Source organism: Hemibagrus wyckioides, linkage group LG18 (assembly GCF_019097595.1).
Source record: "Hemibagrus wyckioides isolate EC202008001 linkage group LG18, SWU_Hwy_1.0, whole genome shotgun sequence".
In the NCBI taxonomy this organism is placed as follows: domain Eukaryota; kingdom Metazoa; phylum Chordata; class Actinopteri; order Siluriformes; family Bagridae; genus Hemibagrus; species Hemibagrus wyckioides.
In genome coordinates, this window is record NC_080727.1 from 7,370,202 (window position 1) to 7,387,142 (window position 16,941).

The window sequence follows — 16,941 nt, forward strand, 5'->3', positions numbered from 1 at the left end:
GTCGTACCTGTGTGATGCTGTGTAGGTGTGTGGGTGTGTGTTTTCACTCAGAAGAACAGAGAAAACATCAAAAATAGCAACAACAAAAAAAACAACAACAACAGGGCTACAACACTGAGCTAGCCTACATATGTGTATTCAACTTAAATAAATAGTTTTACATTTGAACGTAAATGTAAAGGGGTTTTATGTAGAGGCCTCTGAAATGAGAGCAGTATTTGGGCGCCATCTAGTGTAGTATTATGTAACCACTGCAAAGTCAAAAACCAAAAATGTATTGAAATTTTAAAGGCTGTCTATTGGACTGTATTGAATTGATTTTCTTTAAAGATGGCCTATACCAGAAGAAACAATAAAGTGGAACGGAAAACAGTGAGCAAATCAGATATTTGGGTTTGGAAATGAAATGTGTTTTTGGAACCGGAATTGTTTACATATAAAGAGATTTTATTATTTTGTTCGGATTATTGATTTGATTACATTTTTGACACGGTTGGGTTTCTGTGTATAGAGTATCATGACAGCAGCTGGTGAGGAGGGTGATGGGAAACAATTCATACATCACAACAATAATACTGGTAGCTAATGTTTTTTTGACAGGATAAAGAAATACTTAAGAAAAACAGAATATTCATAAAGCTCTACTTTGGGGTGTCTGCTTTTCCCATAAAGCCATTAAAGACTAATGTGGAGTGTGACGTCACATGTAAATTCAATGCTGAATACTGGCACCTCCAAAACAGGTAGTTTTGGTCTCAAGTAAAAAGAGCTAAATAATTCAGAATCATATGGACTTATATTCAAGGTTTTAGTATCAGAAAAGAAAAAGTGTTATGGTGTTATTGCTAATTTTCTTAATTTGTATACACCTTTAGACACTTTCCCCCTTCAAACACTGAAACGTGCTAGTGCATGTTTGTACTTCTAGACCTTGGCCACAAGGGGACAGCAGAGTCTAGCTTTTTGATAACTGCATTCTCTGACAGATTTGATGGAAAGCATCTGTCAATCCTCCGTGCCGTTTAACCTACACAGGGTCATAAGGGAGCCTGGAGCCTATCCTAGGGGACTCACAAGGGGCCAACTCATTACACTGGACTTATATTCCGGACTTTAGAGATGCCAATCAGTCTACAGTGTGATGTCTTCTTACTGAGGAAGAAAACCTAGAAAAAAAGCCCTAAAGCACAGGGAGAACATACAGATTCCACACCCAGGACAGAAATAAAACTTCCAACCCCAAAGGTACAAGGCAAACCACTAAGCCACCAGTTCCCCACCTTAAAAAAAATGAAAATGAATTATCCGAAATATAATTAATCCAAATTATACTAGTCAAACATCTAAGTACAGATTGAATAGTAAACAACGTGGCTTTACTCAATAATTGTGCAATAGTGAGTCTCCTAGATTATAATTTGAAAAAACAAAAACTCTTTGCACACACAATTGCTTTCTAATCTCTCTTTCTCTCTCTCTCTCTCTCTCTGTCTCTCTCTCTTTCTTCCTTCTTGCCTTAACATGTCACATATTCTGCATTGTGTGCTTTTATCTCCATCACATCCTGAGGCCATGCATTCCCCGTTCCACCTCCTTACACACACACACACACACACACACTTTACAATGGAACTAAACAGAATTTACAGTGGCCACACACACAAAGCTAATATGAGCCTATTTGTTGGAAACTTTTTGTTTTGCAGTCAGACTCTACATTTAACCCAAACATGTAAGCATAATACCTGCTCAATCAAAAAATAAAATTTTTTATAGTTTACGGATGAGTATTATTTCAGAATGATGACCATCTAATAGCTGTGGGTTTTGTCCGGCTTGAGCCAGTAGTACAAGCATTTTTACAACACGTGTATGTCTGAAACATGCCGTAACAAGTGATCAGGGTCTGTAGGAAAGGATTTGTGTCTGGAAAGGAATTTAAATACATCCGGTATGACATAAGATAGAGGCATAGAGCTGCCTAGTGTATGAATGTGCTGAGTTATGTGTACACGAGTGTTTCAGCATCTCTCATCCTTCACTGTCTTGCTTATTAATTTCATAAAAATGGTTTAAAGAAAAAGTCCACTCTGATAAACATTATATTAGTTTGTATTAAAATATTTATGTTTAACAATTCTGGTAGGCATTTGTTGACTTGTTAATAGTTATCTGAGCTTCTGACTTCACAAGAGGACATTGATAGAGCAGTTCAATGGCCAAAAACATTGGACATAATATTCCAGTATGAAATGTACAGCCCTACAATGTACAGTGAACAATGAAGAAGACCTAAGCTATATTACAGCTACATAGGAGCTGAATTACTAATTTCTCCACAGAATTTTGTAGTATTTGGTACATCCTCTTTTTACTTTAATGACAGCGTGCGCTCAAGCTGGCATGGATGCAAAAGATTTTGCAAAAGCTCATGATTCATTTGGGATCAAATCCTTTCGTGTCGTCAGAACAGACACTTCAATAGAAGAGATTACTCAAGAAGAAAATCTGACATGTAAATAGAGTATAAATAGGATATTATGTCTTTAAGTTATTGAATATTTGCTTTCTTTTTTCTCTGTTTTAAATATTTCAAAATTCTAAAGCGTTCTGTTTATTTCTAATTTTAAATGAATATTTTTTTATATATATATTCCAGATTATCAGTGTAGGTCTCGGACTTTTGGCCCTCAGTATGTGCGTGTGCTTATACATCACTGACCTTGCATACTTATTATACTCAGTGTAGTTCATGTTTGCATTGCCCCCTCACAGCTCCAGGGTCGCTGGTTCGATCCTGAGATCAGGTTACTGTCTGTGGGGAATTTTGCATGTTCTCTGTGTGGATTTCCCTATGTGTATGTTTCCCCCCAGATCCTTCAGCTCCCTCCCATCTCCCAAAAACATGCTGGTATGCGGATTGCTGCTCTAAATTGCCCCTGGTGTGTGAATAAGGGTGTTGATGTGTGTGTATGGTGCCCTGTTATGAACTGGTATCCCATTCAGGGTGTAGTCCAGGGATAGTTTCCAGATCCACTATGACCCTCTGACCAGCATAAAGGGCTTACTGAAGGTGAATGAATGACTGCATGAATGAATGAATTGTATTTATACAGTATAGGATATGAGGAGCTGAATCTACACTCTATGGGAGGCGCTGTTTGTCCAGTTAAAAGCGTCCTGGCTGAAAATCACGGCCCCGGTGGCACCCTGTCTCAGTGATAGGAATTACAATCGACTGAATCGGATCTTTCCAAATGACTCATTTAAGTGAGTCGAATCAAAACAAGTGGTGTTTGGTTTCTGTAGCTACACAAGAGTCAGGCTAAACTTATTTTCAAATCATTTCAATTCAAATTAGTTTTACTAGCTACAGGACATAGTATAATATTCGTAAAGCAATAACATCAAACCATTCTGTCACTTATTTTAGATTATTAAACAAAATATTGTTTGTGCTTAAGAATCCCTCCATCTGTGCATCTGTAAATTGCAGTTTACAGTAAGGAATAAAGGTTATTATGTGTTATTATATTGTATTGTAGTATTTCATCCCCCATTTAGAGGCAGGCACATGAACTGGTGATTTTATTTGTTTGTTTGTTTAATTTTTTTTTTGTTGTTGCAATTTTTCATTTATTAATGAATGACATGTCACACTTTTTGAAACTATTTATGCGGTGCATGGTGATTTAGTGGTAAGCACTCATGTGTGCACAGAGTTTGCATGCTCCTGTCTCAGTCCAAAAACATGTGTCGTATTCTGATTAGTATTGTCTGTCTGTCACTAAATTATCTGATGTGTGTGTGAATTTGCCCTGGGTTGGCACCTTGTCCAGGGTGTCCCCTGTCTTCTGCCCTGAGTCCCCTGGGATTCTGTGTAGGATAAGCAATACCGAAAATGAACAGATGAATAAATAGAAGGATGGATGAATGAATGAATGAATGAATGAATGATGGGTGGATGAATGAATGAATGAATGAATGAATGAATGAATGAATGAATGAATGAATAGAAGGATGGATACATGGATGGATGGAATGTCCACGAGACAAGCTGATTCTTTTTTTCTTTCTTTTTTTTTAGCATGTATTTTAAAGCAGCTATAAACAGCTGTTTCCTCACCAGGTCCTCTTTTTGCTGTTTTTTGATATTAATAATTATTTCCTGTGTTGGAAAACTTATTGTTACATATCACAGAGACTGAAGCCTCCTTCCATAAATTCTAAGCTTCACCATATCAACGATATATTATTATAATATATTAATACTAAAAGGATTTTAATCCTTTTTTCAATTATTTACGGTATTAATCACAAATCCCTGTGAATGACGGACGCAGACGTATTATTATTATAAACCTGTCAGATAATACCAGTTGCATAACACTTACATAATGCATACATGGCGATGATAGACCTGATCAAAATAAACTGATATTAAGAAACTCGATTCGCGCGTGCTTCTGAATCTTTTCGAGTCAGTCAAAGGAATCGGTTCCTTTGTGAATCGTTCATCACTAGCCTGACGCGTATGTGTTGCACTGCACAGAACCGATAGATAGTGTGTGTGTGCGCGCGCGCGTGTGTGTATGTGGGACTGCGAGCAGCGTTTTGCTCGCCAACATGCGACAGGCGGAGGATATATTCGTCTAAAGAAGGGACAAAATCAGATAAACTGCATTGAAATTTGGTCAAATGGTGCGTTAACGAAGAGGAACGGTATTTGCTTTTTTTCCCCCCTTACGTTTTCTCCGTGAAGCCTCCAGCGCCGGGCGACCATGTCGGGGAAAATAGAGAGCAAACACGGTGAGTAAAGCAAAAAACACAGAAGAAACGCAGACGCATGAGACAGACGGACACATTTTAGACACAAAAAGAGCAATTTTGTCAAATATATCTGTTCCATGCCAATTCTTAATAGACATTACCGTTAGCCTACGTTAGCACCCGTTAGCTTTACAGCTAAAGCCCCGTTTTTATTGGACCCCCTTTCCGTTTTCACGCATAAACGGAGTATTCCAGCTGTCTCCGTGGAAAACACGCCACGCCAGTGATATGTCCTAATTGTTTTATTTGTTTTTGTGGGATTTCACATCAATTTAGTGGAGAAATGGATGTTTAAATGGAATGTTGTTGGCGATAACCGCAGTGACCGCTGCTGTTGTCAATCTCAGTCTAGACTGTTTAAAGCTTCAGCGCGAGACACATGTGTAACGGTATTCCCAGGTATTTTTAGCAGTTTTGTGCCATGATGTCATATTTATTGTTGTTGTTGTTGGTTTCAAATATAGATTTTATTTGAAATCTAAGGATTAATCTGTGTGTTATTGTATGTCATGTACATCTTGGGTTATGAATGTGGATTCAGCACTGTGTACAGGTTAATTATACACCTACCAGGCATAACATTATGACCACCTGCCTAATATCGTGTTGCTCCCCGTTTTGCTGGCAAAACAGCCCTGACCTATCATGCACTGTGTATTCTGACACCTTTCTGTCAGAACCAGCATTAACTTCTTCAGCAATTTGAGCAACAGTAGCTCGTCTGTTGGATCACGGTCCAGCCTTCTCTCCCCACGTGCATCAAATGAGCCTTGGCCGCCCATGACCCTGTCTCTGGTTCACCACTGATCCTTCTTTGGACCAGTTTTGATAGATACTGACCACTGCAGACCAGGAACACCCCACAAGGGCTGCAGTTTTGGAGATGCTCTGATCCAGTCGTCTAGCCATCACAATTTGGTCCTTGTCAAACTCACTCAAATCCTTACGCTTGCCCATTTTTCTTGCTTCTAACACATCAACGTTGAGGACAAAATGTTCACTTGCTGCCTAATATATCCCACCCACTAACAGGTGCCATGATGAGGAGATCATCAGCCTTCACCTCTCAGTGCTCATAATGTTATGGCTGATCTGTGTATTTTATAGGTTTGTACAGGTCAGGGACATGCATTTAACTTTATATGATTAGAAATTCAATGCATGGCTTAATTGCATATTGTTTTAGTTTCCATGCCGTTTAGTATACATGCCTGATGCACACAGGTGTCACATTGTGTTCTTTGTTATTGTGATTAGTAATAATAATACTAATTTGATGTTTGGATTTGTACTCCCAAATGTTCTGTAGTAATGTGTGCAGAGATTGTGGTGTCTTATTTATTTATTTATTTAAGGGTTATTTTTTGTGCATTCGATGTGACTGACCTTTCAAACATGTCAACAGAGAGCACAGATATTGTGCAAGAGGAAAGACATTGCTTCCTGTCTGTCCGTCTCCAAAAATGTTTAATCTTGACTGTGGTACGCAGATGTGAAAAAGAGTGACAAGCAGATTTATTTCATTACACTGCAGCGCTGCTGAATTCTCAATCCTAATGTTCACACATACAGCGATTTTATCCATGTTGCCAGTTGCTCTAATATGAAGTCAGGTCAATACGGGTTGCCATAGTAATAACGTTTGCGGCACAACTAGCATCAATTTTCTTGCTGCTAAAATTTAACAATCTGGAAGAAGGATTTGGCATTCATGTGTAAAATGTCAGCAGTGTACACCGATCAGGTATAACATTATGAGCACTGAGAGGTGAAGTGAATAACACGGATTACCTCCTCATCATGGCACCTGTTAGTGGGTGGGATATATTAGGCAGCAAGTGAACATTTTGTCCTCAAAGTTGATGTGTTAGAAGCAGGAAAAATGGGCAAGCGTAAGGATTTGAGCGAGTTTGACAAGTGCCGAATTGTGATGGCTAGATGACTGAACTCCAAAACTGCAGCTCTTGTGTGGTGTTCCCGGTCTGCAGTGGTCAGTATCTATCAAAAGTGTTCCAAGGAAGGAACAGTGGTGAACCGGAGACAGGGTCATGGGCCAAGGATCATTGATGCACATGCGGAATGAAGGCTGGCCCTTGTGGTAATATATCCAACAGACGAGCTACTGTTGCTCAAATTGCAGAAAAAGTTAATGCTGGTTCTGATAGAAAGGTGTCAGAATACACAGTGCATGATGGGTCAGGGCTGTTTCGGGAGCAAAAGGGGGACCAGCACAATATTAGGCAGGTGGTCATAATGTTCTGCCTGATCAGTGTATATCTGCATTATATCATGTGAGACAAAAGGGAATCAGTGTGTGCTCTTTACCATGGATGTCATGCACTGTACTGTCTTCACTCCCATTGGTCATCACTGCCCTGAGCCACTCCATATTTACATAAACTTTTCTCAACGTTGTCGCGTCACCGGACACGCCCACATCCAGTCGCCACCTGTCACTGTCACTCATGTCAACGGAAGTCGCCAGCTTTCACTGAAAGTAAATGGACTCTGGTGACTTTGTCGCTGTGGTGTCACTGAATGTGTAACTGCTCCTTAAGTGCTCATCAAGTTGCTTTAACAGCAGCTTTTGTTGTAATGCAGCTTACAGGATAGGTGCCATTTCAATTAATTGTCATTTCTATCACATCAAGGACTCGCAGAATTCACATAGACTGATTCAAAAAGTATGCGCTTGTTGATATGGCAGTGTTTGTTTTAGGGCTTCAGGGTCAGCTGTAACTTTAAAGTTTTTCAAGATGCAGAGGAAGAAAAAGAGGAAGAGAGCAGTTTGCCTCTTTGGTACTGACTTTATAGCTGCATTCTGCATAACTATAAAATGAATAAAAAAGTACATTGCATTCTTTAATCTGCTCAAAAAGACTGCAAGTGTTGGCAAATTCCTGTGGTTATAAAAATAAATCCAATACTTTAGGACATGTTGTTATTGGAGAAGAATCAGCTTGATGGTGCGAACAGTACCCCCACTGTGCATCAGCCCATCATTGATATTTTTTGCCCCCCCTAAAACATCCCATCTCACTTTAGTATTCTTCCTTAATGATGTCGTAACAAGTGTGTGAGCCAGTCTCTCTGAAACAGAGTGTCATTGACTGCCGCTCTCTACAGGATGCCATCACGCTGCTCCTCTTTAGACTTACCATGTACATTTTTAATATTCTCCTTTTCTTATACACATCAGATTAATGAGTGTGTTAGTCCAGGAGAAAATTGTGCAAAGCTGGATTACACACACACTGGATTTTATCTAATGTGTACTTTTTAAGTACAGAGTCAGCAGCAGCGCACAACATGTGTTTATCCATGCACAGGTGGTGATGGTGTTATTTTGTGTGTGTGAGTTTGAGTGTGTGATTATGAAGCACTGATTAGGTGCTTTCGCTAAAGGAGTGGGCTGCAGACAGAAAGTGTGTGTGTGTGTGTGTATAAGTGTGTTTGGGGGGTGGGTAGTGTGTGTGTGTCATTGCTGGTGGTTGCACTGGCATCATCGGCTGCCCCGATGGGCTTCGTGTTGCCATGGATACCATGTTGCTACATAATCATCGATCTGTCATTTAAGGAAAAAAAACAATGAAATCTGTCAACTGTCTTCTCTCTCTCTCTGTCTCTCTCTCTGTCTGTCTCTCTCTCTCTGTCTGTCTCTCTCTCTCTCTCTGTCCTCTTTCTCTCTCTCTTTCTCTGTCTGTCTTTATCTCTCTCTATCTTTATCGCTCTCTGTCTCTCTCTGTCTCTCACTCTCTGTCTATCTTTGTCTCTCTCTGTCGCTCTTTGTCTCTCTCTCTGTCTCCCTCTGTCTCTCTCTGTCCCCCTGTCTCCCTCTGTCTCTCTCTATCTGTCCTCTTTCTCTCTCTTTCTCTCTCTCTCTTTCTCTCTCTCTCTCTCTCTCTCTCTCTCTCTCTCTCTCTCTATCTGTCCTCTTTCTCTCTCTTTCTCTCTCTCTCTCTCTCTCTCTCTCTCTCTCTCTCTGTCTATCTTTATCTCTCTCTGTCTCTGTCTCTCTCTCTCTCTCTCTCTCTCTCTCTCTCTCTCTGTCTATCTTTATCTCTCTCTGTCTCTGTGTCTCTCTCTCTCTCTCTCTCTCTCTCTCTTTCTCTTTTTATCTCTTTCTCTCTGTCTGTCTGTCTGTCTCTTCCTCTCTCTCTCTCTCTCTCTCTCTCTCCCTCCCTTTCCCTCTCTCCCTCTCTCTCTCTCTCTCTCTCTCTCTCTCTTTTCTCAAACAAACCCCGGAAGCCAATCTTGACCTCACTTGACTTCCCTAACATAGTGAGAAATGAACCAAGAGAGGAAAATGTGTCTGTGTGGGTCTTGAAGTGAGGATTTGCCAACGTTTGCATTTTTTAAATTTTTTAAAGAATGACAGATAAATAGATATAAAAACAATTGCAAAACCTTGCAGCTGGAACTAATGTCAGCGCTGCTGGTACATGTGGTAGATTAGTGGTTAAGACGTTGGACTATTAGACAGAAGGTTATGAGTTCAAATCCTGGGTCCACCAGGCTGCCACTGCTGGGCCTCTGAGCAAGTCCCTTTACCCTAAATTGCAGTTATATATAAAAAATGAGATAAATTCTAAGTAGCCCTGGATAACGGCGTCTGCCAAATGCGAGAAATGTAATTGGTACAGAAATTAAATCAACATCTTCTGACAAATCAGTATCAAGCATTTAATAGGTATATAATAATGCCTCTTCTTTGAAACCGTTCTTCTTTTTGCTGCCTAAAGGGAGTGTGTATGTGACCATAGAGATGTATGTATAGCGATGGAGGAGGTGTGTGTGTGGTAGACAAAGTACTGCTATTAGTTTGAGTGTTCTTGAGGCCATGTGCTTAAGTGCTTGGGGAAATGTTTGTGTAAGAAACTGGTCTGGGGGGTCTTTAGGAATTGTGTCCGTGTTTGTATTGGTGTGTGTGTGTTTCATGGGATAAGCATTTGTCTAGTTTAGTCAGTCAAGCTATATCAAGTTATATTTACATTTTCTTATTGTTGTCCTCGTCTCACTGATTTGTATTTTCCATTAATTATTTTCTTCCATGTTTCTTTCTTAATTTTTGTGCAACAGCTTTGCTGGTTGTTTCATAATATGATTTATTCAATATCGTTACTTCTTTCATAACATCATGCTGAAGTGCTTGAAGCGTACACACACACACACACACCTGGAATTGTGATGCTCCAGGGCTCCTGTTCACGTTTGTTCTATATCTGCATGCTATGATTGGCAGGAACAATGTTAGAAGGTTCAAATTGAGCCCTGTTGGCTTTTGCTCTGCTGTGATTGGCTGGAGGCGTGGAGGCGTGCTGTCTGATTGGTCAGATTTTAGCTGTGTGAGTTCCTTTCTTGGTAACTCTGAGCGCCTAGTTTCTTTCTCAGGACTCCAGGTTTAGATCCATAAACTGTAATTTGGAGCTTCAGAAACCAACACTGTACTTTTCCTCTCCGAATGAAAGGCATCTTCTTACTATACTAAGCTACAGTAATTAACTGTTTTGGGTGTGTGTGTGAGAGAGAGGAAGGAATGCTCATTCATTTGTGGTGAGTGCAGACCTGATTTCCCATCTAGGAGAAGAAGGGGTGAGAAAAAACAATACAGTAGCAGTAGAAGTAATGGACATATTGCTGGATGGACATATTGCTTGCTGATTAAGGAGTCAAAAGTCTATAAGTATGTTTGTGTTTGATTAAGCCTGGCTTTTGCAACATCATAAGCCATGATGGATGCGTAGGATGGATGTGTTTTGTATTCTGTTTTGGAGAAGGTTTTTTTTTTCTTGGAGCTCTGCATTAGTGTGTGGCAAGGCCAATCAGACACTCAGGACCCAGTGGAATCGGGAAGGTCTTGATGTCCTGGGAAGTTTTGATAAGATGGAAATCTGATGTCGGATTGACACTTGGGGAACTTTGTGACACTTTTTTTCTCAGTTGTATTTTTAGCATCTACCTCATTTCGAGGCCTGAGTCACTTGAGGTCATGCGACTGACGAAGGGATGAGTAAGACCTTGCGCTATATGGAGACACTTTGCCGTTTCCTCATAATCAGTCATCTAGACTGGGTTGTGATTGGACTTGGAACTGTTTCTTGAAGCTTTTTGAATGATTTAAGTTTTTTTTATCATTAGAAACTTTTGGACGATGGAGAATTTAGTTAATTTATTTATTGAATTTATTTATTTATTTATTTATTTATGACTCTGAACCAATATATTTTTGGACATTTTCCAAGGAATAGCGTCACATATCTCTGATGAGCCTGCTGAGCCCTGACTTAAATGCTTCTGGATTACTGTTAAACAGCTCATTTACCTTAAAAGGATTTTTCTTATGTCAGTTTTTTCATCATAAGCACCGGAACAGTTCTGAATCGCTTTAATATCGCTAGATCAGAGTGAACGACCTGATCGGGAAAAAGCTCACGGGACAAGCATCTTCTTGTTTGGAAACGAAGTCGACTGAAAACAAGGCTAATATGGGAAATACGGGTGGGAGAAACGAAGCATGCTCGACAGAGGCTGACCTGATTTGGTTAGCAAAGCAGGAGAAGAATGCAGGTAAATCACAGCCACAGAGTGAGTAGCTGGATGAGAATTACTACTAATCAGTAATGAGTTACAATTGTCATCTTGCTCTTGTAGAGTTAATGCGTTTTGGATAAGACTGGGTAATATTGGTCGTTAAGATAGAGAGATACTTTATTCATCCCAAAGGGAAATTTACACTTTTACTTTTATGTGCTTTTATATAATCCATCATGCTTTTTATGCATTTATAGTTGCCTTTAACGTCATGGAAAGTCCATGAAGCAAGTGTTTGCTTAACATTCGTTCCCTCACCAACATCTTTTTCTCTTTCTGAAAGTTAATTAGACAGAACAAAACTGATGTTACAGAGAAACTGGAAAACGCAGGGTCTTCCATCTGTAAGGCTTTCCTATGACTGAAAAGAAATAGTTAATTCAGTTCAATTAAAAAAAACTTAATTTATCCCTAGAGAGCAATTTAAGGCACTCAGAGTAGTTAAAAGGGTCAGTAAATAAAATACAATTATTGTAATCATGATAAATGGAATAAGTCCATTAAGTCTGTATAAAATATCTGTAAAAGTAAACATCTGTATAAAATATCTGTAAATGAATATAAACTGTCTAAACTGTGAAAATAGGTACTGCTTAAAAGCCGAAATAAAAGAAGAGGAAGAAGAAGAAAGTAAGAGTCGGTGAAATAGATTGAAGCATATCTTAATAAATTAAACTTAAAGTGAGAATATTGTTGTGCAGTATGTAAACATCGGTAAGTAGCAGCAACAACGTTAGAAACAACGTTACCCTGACTGGTACAAAACGTCAACACTGCAGCCTCCTTCCAGAAATGTTAAATAAAAAGCTCCTTACAGAATATCAGATATTGCTTAAAGAACAGGATGTTTATCAACCAGTGTTTGTTATTCGGCTTACATCATGTGGCACAACCTAACATCATTTGAATGACAGCCAGCACTATTTTAAGAGCTGGGGTTACAGAAAATAAAGATTTTGAGCAATCAGATTTGAGACGCTGTGGTGTAAATTGCTGAAAATGAGCAGTGCGTGTTAAGTTTGATTGAATACGAGTATTGCTTATATACTAGTGGATTCTAGTCTTTAGGTTTTAGCGTTTTTGGAAAACTGGGCAGGATCAGAAGTCTGCAGAATGTTAACGGGTTCATCTCCGTATTTGCCGTGTGTATTTTAAGGGCTGTGTAGGGCCAGTGCTAAACGTGGGCTATATTCCTAGCATTTTTTGAGACTGTGGCTTTACTCTAAGCGCTCATTTAGCCCAGTCAAACCGAGGGCAGACAAACCACACCAAGCGACGCAGGAGTAGAGGATGTAAAGCAGCCACTCTCACAAACCCTGTAAAACACTGGAGACTCATGGTCTTTGAGTGCTTATAAGAAGGAATTATTAACTTTTTTGTGGTGCGCTCATGTTTCTTATTTGTCTTGCAGCATGTCTATAAATTTGAGTCATAAGTTTCTTTATTTGTCTATAATTTTGTCGCTGCGTCTAAGTTCGTGCCGTGCGTCACTTTATTACTTCTTTACGTGTCTGAGTTAGGGAAATAACTCTTGTTATTGAAACTGGCAACTTAATCCCACTCTATCCCTCCCGTCATTTCATAACGGTGTGGCTGTTCATGTTGCCGTGTTTACCAAACACTCCCTCGCAAAGCCACATCGTGTGTATGTAAGTTTTCGTTTCCAACCAACAGCGTGTGTTTTCTAGTTTTGGTTTATATATGTATATATATATATATATATATATATGTATGTGTGTATATATATATGTGTGTATATATGTATGTGTGTGTATATATATATATATGTGTATATATATGTGTGTATATATATGTGTGTATATATATATATGTGTATATATATATATATATATATATATATATATATATATATATATATATATATATATATATATATATATATGTGTGTATATGTGTGTATATATATATATATATATATATATATATATATATATATATATATATATATATATATATATGCATATGTATATGTATAGGAGAATAAAATGCACAGTGTTTGCAACACTTTTTTTGGAGTCTGTGTGTTAAGCAGAAGAACAAAAATAGAGAGAGAGAGAGATGCCCTGGTTGAAATGAGTGTGTGTGTGTGTGTGTGTGTGTGTGTGTGTGTGTGACGGAATGTGGAACACTACATGAAGACAGGAGGTCCACCCTGTTCAGACACGCCTGGGAGTGTTTGATCTGTGTGTGTGTGTCTGTGTGTGTTTGCATGGGTTTTCAATGGGGGATGGGTTCACATAGGAGTATGTTCATGAGAGAGAGATAGATGCCTCATCCTCCAATCTAGGTTACGTCTTAAAACCCACGTATTAAAGCATTTGTAGGTTTTTGCTTTGCAATGCCAAGAAGGGGTTTATGGGTAAGTGTGTATTAGGCGGACAATCATGATGCATATCTACGATGCCGGTCAGTGCTGTTTGGGTCGAACAGGAACAGATCAATCGCAGTCAGAAAAGTCTGACGGCTCAGAACGCAGTGCTGTGTCTTGGTTGCGTTTTAGGTTATGACTCCTCTCTACTCACCTGTAGGATTATTTTAATATACAACCAACAATGAAAACTCCGCTTCCCATTGTACCGGTATTCTCCATAAATTATTGAAAATTATTGAATCATCTTTCTCATTACCACTCAGTTCCACATAGCAAAAATGCACACATACAGAAAGTATTATATTTTTGGTTCAGTGTATTTGTTTAATCTGATTGTTGAATCTCTTTTATAGTAAGCACAAAACATGAACTCAAGCCAAAAAAAGTCCTGGTCTGTGGATTTCCTTGGACAAAATCTGAAGAATCCCATTTATATAGTGATTACTTTTGTTATTAATTGATTCACTGGATTTTTTCAAAATTTTGTTGATTATTTAGAAATGTTAACTATATAAATTCAATAAAGTAACACTCCTACACAACTCTGAACATAGCATTATAATTAAATAACAAAGCACTAACTGCAATAAAATTTTCCTGGGATTTATCAGATAATCTGTCACAGCATGAAAATATTATTAAGTAAATATGACGCTTATAGCGAATGTGACACCTAAGCGAATGTCACTGACGTGACAATATTCTGTACTGCTTTTGTACTTGCATGTTGTCTGCATTTCAAGTCTTGATTTGTTCAATTCTGACCAGACATATTTAGAATAATCTGCTGGTGTTACTCTAAAACTTAACTCATTTTACTTGCTTTGCACTCAGGAAGCCATTCATTTTCTGTCTGTGGAATCAAAGCAGGAGCTTCGGGTCTGATTCCGTTTTTAGTGCGTGGAATCAGTGAATTGACTCTCTAAATATTAACGTGTGTCATTGGTGACCAGGTTATAATTGGTCAGGTGTGAAGGCGAAAAGTGGAAAAAAATGTATAAAACATGATCACTCGAGACATTTGTAATGCTCCGATCACCCAGAATGCATGATAATGCCAGGTGTGAATAAATGTGGCCAGGTGTGAATGATGGTGAGCTGAAGACTCTTATCCACAAGATATATTAAAAGTATAAAATATATTGTGTAAACAACATAAAAGTCAATACCACTGGGTTGAAAAGAGTTGAAACTAGTTTTGTCGCTGATCCACACATGCTCCATGATATTTGTGGTTGTTACGTATCACAATACACAGATCAGATGAATATTAATTAGAGAGAGCATGTTGCTGCTATGCCACGCCCACTTCTACAGCTGTGGCTAATCTTAGTGTGTGTCCGAGTACGCATTGGTCAGTGGGTGTGTGACTGAGCAGCTCACAGGTTAGCATTCAGGATGGGTGGCACAGGAAAGTAGGGCGGCACAGGAAATTAAGGCATGCACTCAGGTCCAGACAGGAAGTGAATGGGCGGAGCCGCTAAGCAGGAAGCGGGAGATTTGCGGACAATAAGGTTTCAGTGACAGGTGCGTAAGTGACAACAAAATAAAATGCTTTAAATATGAAAAATGTTCTTGTCTGTGGTTTTTCTCCGAGTTTAACGTAAGATGCATTATTAATGTTCGAAACTCTGAGAGAGGAGTTCGCTGCAGCTTATTAAAGATTTATCTGTGTGAAAAGAGTCTCTCGGTTCTTCCTGTTTGGGTGCCGCAATAAATAGTGTTATGCATTCTGAAGTGATCATGACTAGGCCCTGCTATGCATAGCGAAAGCTCTAAAGCATGCTTCTCTGTAGAGGTCTGAAGTAACGCATCATTTTCTGAAGCCGGAGCTGGTGTTTTACAGTCACACAATAACGGGAATTTACATAAACAAGCCTAAGTATGGTATTTAAACAAAACATATATTTAAAAAATTTAAAATATAGCTTTTCTACGGTTTCCACGAAATCGGCAGTGAAAATTTGCGGCCATTGAACAAGCAGTTGGCGAAAGAGTAAGGGCGCAGGATGTGAATTATGTGCTGGTGAAATTGTTGGTGAACTTTGCTCTGAGCTTCAATCTTGTGAACCAGTAGAGTCAAAGGTGAGGCTGTGGTCTCAATTGAGGTAAAAGATTGAAGGAGCTGTATATCATTAAGTAGGTGTTTACACCAGACTTGTGCCACAGTCCTGGAAAAATAAAATTAGCGGTCAGGTCCACTGACACAAAATTATTTTTTTCCCTCTCTGCACACGCAGATTTTCTTTGGTGAAAAGCCTGTACGTGTGTGTGTGTGTGTGTGTATATATATATATATATGTATATATGTATGTATATATGTATGTATATATATATATATATGTATGTATATATATATATATATATATGTATGTATATATGTATGTATATATATATATATATATAGGATCTGCTGTTCATTGCTTTTTGCAAGTTAACAGGTCTGTAATTTGATCTGTGATTTCATATTACTTGTCCATTTATGTGCTTGTGTGTTGCCGCAGCTATTTTTTCGCTCAGCCTAAAAGCTGCTCATAGAATCTGGACACAAAGCAGCAAAATGTCCATCGTTTATTCCATTTGAAAATGACCTTCTCTTCGATTGGATCACTTCAGCTTGGAACAGTACAAATGGATGCCACGGGCGATCTCAAGATCAGAGCAAGCCTGCAAGGTTAGAAATGTTTTTGTGAAGTTAAGTGCATTAACCATTGTATAATGGAAAAATGTTGAAGTTCTGACATCTTCAACTAAGATATGTTGTTTTAAGAAACGTATCATACTGATTGCATGTTTTCTGGAAATTAAATCCTGATAGTTTCCTGATGGTACTGTCAGTCGATTTTTCCTGCCCTGACACAGATTGTCGGCCAAAGTTGGTCAGTAATGGGCCGAATCAGATCAATAGGAAAGAGCTCCTGTTTTGGTTTGTTTTGCTGTTTTTTTTTTCCCCTTTATTTTCCAGAATGTGGTTCTGCATTAGCTTTGCCCATGCTCTCAGAAGATTACATGCCCCAAAGCACCTACGATAAAACATCCCTGATGTTTTCAGATGTTGGATATAGTGGGATATTGGACATGAGACTGATGGACATGTCTGTAGCTGCAGATTGGGTGTCAATTTATAG

At 38.8% G+C, this 16,941-nt stretch overlaps 1 protein-coding gene across 12 annotated transcripts in view; it reads left to right on the forward strand.

The window, feature by feature from the left end:
- The first annotated feature begins 4,528 nt into the window (after nucleotides 1-4,528).
- Nucleotides 4,529-16,941, forward strand: part of rapgef1b (Rap guanine nucleotide exchange factor (GEF) 1b) — a 36,495-nt gene continuing 24,082 nt past the window's right edge. For 3 of the 12 annotated variants that reach the window (XM_058415820.1, XM_058415823.1, XM_058415824.1), the window contains exon 1: nucleotides 16,348-16,487. In XM_058415820.1, the coding sequence (XP_058271803.1) occupies nucleotides 16,400-16,487 (88 nt within the window). In that variant the 5' untranslated portion in view covers nucleotides 16,348-16,399. Of the gene's footprint in view, nucleotides 4,810-11,066; nucleotides 11,398-16,344; nucleotides 16,488-16,941 lie in introns of those variants that run through there. The other 9 variants (XM_058415825.1, XM_058415821.1, XM_058415822.1 and 6 more) reach the window with 9 other exon arrangements.